This window comes from Myotis davidii, unplaced genomic scaffold (assembly GCF_000327345.1).
Source record: "Myotis davidii unplaced genomic scaffold, ASM32734v1 scaffold1968, whole genome shotgun sequence".
In the NCBI taxonomy this organism is placed as follows: domain Eukaryota; kingdom Metazoa; phylum Chordata; class Mammalia; order Chiroptera; family Vespertilionidae; genus Myotis; species Myotis davidii.
The window spans coordinates 75175-84075 of record NW_006299274.1 but is presented as its reverse complement, the minus strand read 5'-3'; the positions used below and the strand labels follow the sequence as shown (position 1 = coordinate 84075).

The 8901-nt window shown below is 40.8% G+C and overlaps 1 protein-coding gene across 1 annotated transcript in view; it reads left to right on the top strand.

Moving 5' to 3' along the window:
• Positions 1–3220: 3220 nt before the first annotated feature.
• Positions 3221–8901, top strand: part of LOC102761545 (procollagen C-endopeptidase enhancer 2-like) — a gene marked incomplete at its 3' end in the record, with an annotated part of 79609 nt that continues 73928 nt past the window's right edge. Inside the window, exons 1-2 of the mRNA XM_006774825.2 lie at positions 3221–3751; positions 4648–4756. Of these exons, the coding sequence (XP_006774888.2) occupies positions 3273–3751; positions 4648–4756 (588 nt within the window). The remainder of the gene's footprint in view (positions 3752–4647; positions 4757–8901) is intronic.

Sequence of the window (8901 nt, the reverse complement as noted above, 5' to 3'; positions counted from 1 at the left end):
GATAAAAAATAATGTCTATCCACTACAACTGCCATCTCCATGTGCACTAAGCATTATGTGTGCCACGACAGGCTCTGATGGATTGGCATGCAATATTAATCAAGACCTTGAGCTTTCCTGTTAGCCCAGGTTCAAATCCCAGTGTTTTATTTACATTTTGCAGATTTTGGATTCGTAGTTAACCTCTATAAATGTCAGAATCCTCATTTGTTAAATGGTGATAATTGTTCTTACTTCACAGGGTTTTTGAGAGAATTAAATGAAATATTACTGTAAAGCACTTATCACAGTTCCTGGTGTAATGCATCTGATGTGCTCATAACAAGTGCTCAAGAATAATTAGGGATGATGATGTTGATTCATTATGGAGTATCTTCATTGGACAAATTTTTATTCCAAATCAGCAAAAAGCAGTTCACTCCTTTGTCCAGAATGGACAGATGAGTGCAGCTGATTTCATTTAATGGACATTACATTGCCCCTTATCCTTATACATAAAGACTCACTTGGGACTGTTTTTCTCAGCAAGTGGATGTAAGGAGACAGGCTAACTGAACTTTATAGATCCCTGTCATGGGCATTAATCATACTGCGCCTGCCCATTGTGTTCTCAGTAGCTTTTTAATATTTGGAGGGCATTTCTACAGTTGAATTATCCCCCACAAAGTGTTGAATTCTTAGCCTTCCTTGCATCAGAGATGCAGCCATGTGACACAGACATTCCCAATCATATATACTTGCATATGAGACTTTGATTCAAGAGGTCAGCATGAGGAATGGGGGTCTGTGATGAAGTTTTGTTCCACAGGTGGCAACAGAGCTGTCTGGCTTTTGGTGCAGGAGTGTTGCAGGTTGAGTTTTCCAGGTCAAAAATGCATCCAATATGCTCATAGCAGTCACAATTGCAGCAAGTTGGAATACTTGCATTTAGTGCTTAGTCTTGGTGGCAGCAATGGCAACAGATTTCCCACTGGGCCATTTCTATAGTGAAAGTTTGGCCATTGTTCTAGAAAACAGTTTCTTTAAGTCTCTTAATGGTAATGTGAACTACCTTCTATTTTTAAATGTGTCTCTTTTACTGCTTGAACTAGTCTGAGTGGACTCAGTTGTTTGTCTAAGAAGCTGGACCAGTACAATTCCTTTCCAACATTTAATTCTTGGGAGAAAGTGGGGGAGGTGTACTTCCTAATGTATGTTCACAGACATAAAAAAAAAAATCAAACTTTTAATTCAAAAAATTCTTCTTCACAAGAATATCTACTCTTGGATTTATGCACCAGAATTCAAAGATTATGGGGAATTCCTAAATGTTGATAGTATCTAAAAAGTTGCATTCAGTTCCTCAAAAAATTAAAAATGGATCTGTCTTATGACCCAGCAAATCCACTTCTGGGGATTTATCTGACGAAACCCAAAACACTAATTCGAAAGAATACTAGTATATGCACTCCTATGTTCATTGCGGCATTGTTTACAATCACCAAGATATGAAAGCAACCCAAGTGCCCATAAACAGATGACTGGATAAAAAAAAATGTGGAATCCAAAGAACAAAATAAATGAACAAACAAAATTAAAACAGACATAGACACAGAATACCACCTCCGTTGGTTGCCAGAGGAAAGGGGAATTAGAGGACTGAATTATATATACTTTGGATCACAAGGATCATTCCACCTACCACTCTACTTTTCTTTGGAGAATCCACCCACAGAGTTTTTGTCCTCTCTACCTCACCCTTTTCCTACTGCCTGAAGTTCTGTGGCTCCCTGCCCATATCAATTCTACTTGTCTATAATCCAAAAATTGGTCTCACAGAAGTGGACTTTAAACACACTTTCAGAGTCCACTTGGGTGTATCTCAATTTTAACACATTAAGCTTCTCAGCACATTTAAGGTTTATAATTTTGTTCAGAACTGTAGTTCCAAGTCAAATGTGTGTTTGTAAGACCAAATAATATGTGTTTTGGTATACTTTTAATACCACATGGTGACATTAATGTCTTTCTAATGTGTCTCAACAACAGGACCATCAGTGTTGGAATCCTAACTCTTTAGTGAGGATATGAACACAGTTGTGGCTTAGTTGGTTGGAGTGTTGTCCTGTACACCAAAAGGTGGCAGCAGGCTGTATTCCCCATCAGGGCACATACCTAGGTTGTGGGTTCGATCCCTGGTCAGGGCAGGTGCAGGAGACAGCCAATCAATATTTCTTTCTCTCTCTCTAAAGTAAAAATTTTAAAATCTTTTAACAAGAAAGAAATACTGTTGCATATTTATGCTCAAGTAGTTTTCTATCCATTTAGGCATGTTTAATATTTTGTCTTTTAATTTCAAATTTTGAAAACTTAGCTTACTCCTAAGAATGAAGTATTTTCTGACTATGACCATTTGAAATCATTACCAGAAAGTAATTTGAGCAATATTTTCATTTTATAATTTAAAATATGACTTTTAAATAAAATATCTAAAACATTAATATTATTGGATAACATATTCTTGAAATGAGTGCAAAATAAACAATCATTTATTTTGCTCTTTGCTGTTTTAAAGCAATTTTTATTGGGTTGAGGGAGTATATTTCAGGATATAAAGTAGTCTGCCAAATTCTATAATCCCCCCCTTTTTAAATGTCATACAGGGTGTGGTGCCTTTAGAAAAAAAATTAAAAGTTGCAGTTCTTGCTGTTCTTTTCCTTCTCTATTTTAAAAATAGTAAAATAATGTAAACTCCACAGGGAAATTCTGGTTCCTTCTATTAGTTCCTGGGTTCCTCCACTGTTAAAAGTCATCATTCCCTGCAGCTAGTTTTTACTTATTCCTTGCCAGGAGTGTTTATGTTCTTAATATTGTAACTCATTATTAGAAATGGAGTCTTGATAAGTACTAACTTAATGTTTTTGGTTTTTTTGCTTATAAAGGTGAACAACCCAAATGAAGCATCTAAATTCAGCCATATTCCTCTTGTGTTGGCATCGGTGTTGAAAATCTCAATAAACACATTCTCTTCTTGTTTTTCGTCCCTAGTTATCAGGAAGCACTTATCATGCCAGTAAAACAGAGAAGAGTTAAAATCTGATACAATCCCTCTTCTATTTTTCCCTTTTCTTGCCTTAGATGTGGGCTGGTTGAAGGAGACAGAAATAAAGAAAGAACCCCAGGTTTTCTAGCAGGCGCTAATACTTTTTTAAAAAAGTATTATGCAGCTAGGGAAAAACATCACCCCACCCTGTGATCTGTGGATCACTGAGCCAGGTCTCGCTTGGGCACCAATGGGAGGCGGTGGGCGAAGGAAGGGTTTCCTTTCCATCTCCCCACAGGCCTGCAGGCGGGATGAGACAGGGCTGCGGGTCCCAGGTGCGGGGGAGGAGACGCCGGCCCGCTCCACCCGGAGAGGAGGCGGCTGCGGCACGGGAGCCGCCCCTCCCGCCTCCGAGAACAAACAGGACATTCAGCAGTGGCCAGTGGCTGCCAGCAACTCCTTTGGGAAAGGAATCGTCGAGTCAGGCTGCACCGTAATCGCCTTTAAAAGCTCCCGGACCCCTCCAGCCTCGCATACCTGGGCTGCCCCGCGGCCGAGCGCGTGTGTGTCTCCAGTGAGCGCCGGGTGTGAGCCAGGGGCGCAGCCGGCCTGCGCTGCGCAGGGCGGGCGGCCCGGAGTGTCTCCACCGGCCATGAGCGGCGCGGGCACCTGGGCTGTGCTCGGCCTGCTGCTGGCGGCCCAGCAGTCCGGGCAGCAGCCTCGGGAGAGGTAAAGCGCCCCGCCTTCTCCCTCTTTCCTCCCTCGCTCTGTCCCTGCAGCCTCGGGCGCAGCTTTACTCAGTCCGCTCCGGGCGCCCAGGGACCCAGCCTTGGTCTGTCCCCAGGCCCGGGTCCGGGCGTGGGGCTCTGGCTGCGCCCATCCCTGGCCGCCGCTGGCCGCTAGGTTGGCCCGGCCACCACGTGGCGAGGGCGTCATCTGACCAGCGTCTTCCCTCCCGCGTGAAAGCCTTAGGACCCAAATCTGTGGATTTAGGCTTCTGTTTCTTCCTGGGGCGAAAGACTTAATTAAGCCTAGGGAGAAACTTGAGTTGCATGGTGCTCTATTGCCCTGCGAGCCTCTCCCGCTCCCTGAAACATAACCTCTGAGCTTCCAGGCGGCTCCAGCACCAGGGTCGAGGGACTCACTCATGGCCAACTTTGGCACCTCCTTCATCAACCTACCTTTTCAATGGGAGGGTCTGCCAATGCCCAACGATTTTCAGAAAAGGGGATGAGAAACTTTTTTATATTAACCAGTTGCTTGTCTATTTCTAAACCATGCACATCACTCGGCCTAGTTTTCATCTTCTTTCTCTCATTGCCCCTAGTTACATTTTCCATTTACCATTTTCCTATATCATTTTACCACTGCGTAGAGGACTTGGTTTCATGTGGATGGATGGGTGGATGGATGGATGGATGGAAGGATGATAGAACTATCGAGCTTGTATTATTATGATGGAGACAGGTGGCAGCTGGATGGAATGTTTTATCGGGCTATACTCTGAGAGCTAGCAAATCCTTTATATGGTGCAGGCATTTATTAATCCATATTAACTTCATCCATATTACTAGACTGTATCTTCTGAAGTTGACATTTCAAATTGTTTCCCTTCTATTTCACAGATCTGTTTTCACATGTGGTGGTGTTCTTACTGGAGAGTCTGGATTTATTGGCAGCGAAGGTTTTCCTGGAGTGTACCCTCCAAATAGCAAATGCACTTGGAAAATCACAGTAAGCATATTTTAAAAGGGTATTCTCCTCGAATGGGTATTATTAACAATGGAAGACTGCTGCTTTTTTTCTCGGAGATCAAGATTTGGGTTAGGGGCAAATGCCTGATAGTGAAATGTTCAATTTATCTCAGCTATTTTGGAGATTTTTATTAATAGAACTAGTGGTGTCTTGCATTTGCAATTGGAAAGGGTGCAAGATAAAGCTTGCAGGAATAAATGCTTAAAGCAGATGTGTTTCTGAAAACACAGCCTGACTCAACTGAGTTTCATGGATTAAAAATTAAGGGTATTTTGTCAAATGTCTGTGGTAATGAATGTTAGAAATTATTTTGTTGCCTGGGCCTTGCATAAATGTCTCCCAGTGGGGAATAGAAGATCAAAGATAGTGCTCTCCCCTGACTACTTTACACCATCACAGAAAAAAAGGGGGTGGGGGCAGAAAATGGAAAAAAATCCCAGTTAATGTTCCTGACTTGAAACCACCACTGAAGACAACCTAAGAATGATTTCACTTATATGTGAAACCCAAAGAACAATATAAACAAACAAACAAAACAGAAACAGACTCATGGATACAGAAAACAGACTGATGATTGCCAGAGGGGAAGGGTATTGGGGGATTGGGTGAAAATGTGAAGATTTAAGAAGTACAAATTGGTAGTTACAGAAGTCGTGGACTATAAAGTACAGCATAGGGAATATAGTCAATAATATTGTGCTATGTACGGTGCCAGGAGGGTCTGGAAATATTAGGGAACACTTTGTAAAGTATATGATTGTCTTGTTGTAATGTACCCCGCAAATCACAGAAGGGCGCCTCAAGAAGTCGAATTAAAGAGTCATATTTATTGCAATCCGGGACTATGAGGGGCCATTCCCAAATCTCATAGCAATAAGATGGTGGCAAAACCAGACAAAAATCACAAAGGTATTGATTACATCTCAGGGTTTGGAATGAGGCAACTGGCTCGGAAAAAAAGCAGATTACAGAAGCAGAATTAAGCATGTTAATTACAGTTTCGGGTCTCGGGGTCACTGAATTGACAGAAATACATTATCTAGAGTCCTTGGGTAACCTGGGTTAAACTTAGGCATGTTATCGAAATTACAGTTTTGGGTCTCCGGATCACTGAGTTGATAGAAACACGTTATCTAGAGCCCTCGGGTCTCCCGACCACTGAGTTGTCAGGACAATTTAGAGTAATTGTGCTGTCCTGGTCTCGGGACCACTGAGGCAGCTGGAACACACCACCTGTGGCCACTAAAACAATTTAGGGTAATTGAGCTGTCCTGTTTCCAGGTACAGTAGAATGTGCTCTCTAAGACCAGTATGATAACAATCAATGGAATAGTCATTCAATCGATAAGGCATTCAATCGAATGGGATGACTTATACAATTTAGAAAATCAAAGTAACCTGTCCATTGTTAAACAAAGCAAATAGGTACCATACTTCAGTCTAACCTTTATGCTGTACATCTGAAACTAACACAAAATAATATTAAATATGAAATAAATAAATTAACAAAAAAGTGAGAATAATAATAACCTGGGGGATTAAATACCAAATGAAGGCTAATAAAACGTCCATGCTGGTTAGTAATGGCATCGATTATGCTGAGTCAAGATAAGATGTCAGATTTAGAGCCATCCAGCTTTTATAAAGTGTCTGGATTTAGAATCAGCTACATTGAGTAATCTTTCCAGTCAGCATAGTAGTGACTATTTTCTTCTTCATTCTTCGGTTGTTGAGAAGTTGTTTGGTAATTTAACACATTGGTTCACTGAGACCTTCATTCATTCAGATTGTGCCAGTCACAGATTACAATTTTTAAAAGTAGCTACCTCTTATTGAGCACTTACTGTGCCAGGCACTGTGCCAAGTAATTAACAAGAATAATCTCACTGGATGCTGCTAATCACTCTTAAGAAAGTAACATTATTATCCTCATTTTATAGATAGGGAAATTGAGGCTAGAACATGATATAAAATGACTTGATCAAATAGTTGGTAAGTCCAACTTTATGTAAAGTGAAACCTGTTTTGCATTGAGGCATTCCCACCAGGAGGGTCATTTGATAGCCATAAATAAGCCATGGCTCTTAGATGCATTGGTGTTCTCCTGTCAAATACCAACTGTCTGATGAACTGGAACAGATTTCATTATGTTATTGTAGCACATGGGGCCAGAAGAGCTTAAATCATAGAAAATAGCTTTGAAATATTGATATTAACATAAATGTGAAATAAAGCTCTGAAACAAACATAAAAATAGGTTGGTTTTTAAATAATAGCTGTGTTCCAATTGGAATTAAATGGCTGTAAGGTAAAAATGATCCAATAAATTTAATGACTGAGAGACATCATGGACCTAAAATGGAAGAATTCACAGCTGGCCATTCATTTGGGGTATTAGGGGACATAGTTGATGTGTCTTTGATTGTGGGTTGGGGGAATGTGGTGAAGGTTTTCCTTGGTAAAGAAGTGTTGTGCCTCAGGAGAAGCCTGCCACCTCATTCTTTTATGTGGGGGCAGAGGAAGTGTAATGGATATTCTATTTGGATGCCATGTAAGGCATGTAGTCTTAGCAATCAGACATCCCTAGACTCAAATTCTCATTCTATCACTCATCATTTGTGTGACCAGGATTTATCTCCTCTAAATCTCAAGACTGTTGTGAAAATAAAATGAGATAGTACATGTAAAGCCCTTTGTCTCAGTGCCTGGGATATAATAAGTACTCAATAAATGTTAGTCATCGCTATTTGAGTTTTTATTATCCTCATTATTGCTGGTATTAAGTTGTCCTATCTTCTGCCCCAGTATGACAGATCACTACCATACCCTCGCCACATTGGCCAAGCTGGGCTTGGCATCAGCACAAAGCAACACAGACTTTTAGGGAGCAATCTACATTGTCATCCATATTTAGGAAGACCTTATATCTGTGATTGGGTTCTCCTGTAATCTTACTGGATCAATTCTGTGTGGATTAGAGCTAAGTAGGCTTCCAGTAACAGAGACCTAAAATAACAATGGCTCGAGCAGATTTTGGTTCTTTCTCACATAAAGGAATCTGGAGGTAGGCAACCAGGAGTGGCGTGGCAGATTCTCAGTCATTAGGCATGCTGTATCTTTCTTCCTGTTCCGCATGCCACTGCATTGTCTAAGATAACTGCTCAGCTTCCAGCCTTGATGTTCATGTTCCAGCTAACTAAAAGGAAGAGAAAAAGGGTATATATCTTCCCTCTAAAGGCGTTGTGCATAATTACATGCAACTTGCTGCACATATATAATTGGCTGGTTTTTAGTTACATGGTCACGTGTAGTAGCAAGGGAGCTGAGAAACTCGTCTTTTGTTGCTGTGGGAAGAAAAGAAAACAGGTGACAGCAAGCATATGTATTTGGGGTGTGAAATCGAGAAACAATATGCCAGCCGTTTTGGGGGGAAAGAAAAGTCTTTAAAAAGCATAGTTAACGCAGAAGAAATGATTGCACAATTTGCTTTTCTGGTTAAAGGCTTTATGGTTTTAACTCTTAGCCAGTTGAGTTTATTCTCTTTCAGGGGGTTGCCTCTTTTATGTTTGCATTTGAGTAGCTACCAAGAACTTCCAAGAGAAGCCCAGCACTCTTCTCTCTGTTTTAATGATAGCCTCAGCAGAATGTTCACAAAAGCCCTGGGTGCTCTCAAGGTTTCAATGTAACAATATCTTTATTTCTTTGTATTTCACAGGGAATAGCACTAATTTGTTGTAAGAATCTTCAGGGTCTTCTGGTTTGTCAAAGTAGCAGAAGGGAGCTCTTAGCTCCTGTAGATCTTAGGGGAGATGAAAGGAGGAGAACTGTGGTAGAGCTAAAGTTGGTAGCCCTGAGATATTTCATTCATTCAACAAATGTGTGTTATGTGCTGGGTACTGTTGGGGTTATGGCAGTGAACAAGGCCTCCTTGGCTCCTTGCCATCATGCAGCTAGTTTGGGGAGACAGGCAATTGATGTTTAAAAAACAAATTAAACAAGAAAATCAAGTATTGATAAATCCATTACAAAAATAGAATAGATGTTACTTCACTGCCATTAGGATGGCTACTATGAAAAAAAAAAACAAAAAAAACCACCACAGAAAATAATAAGTGTTGGCAAAG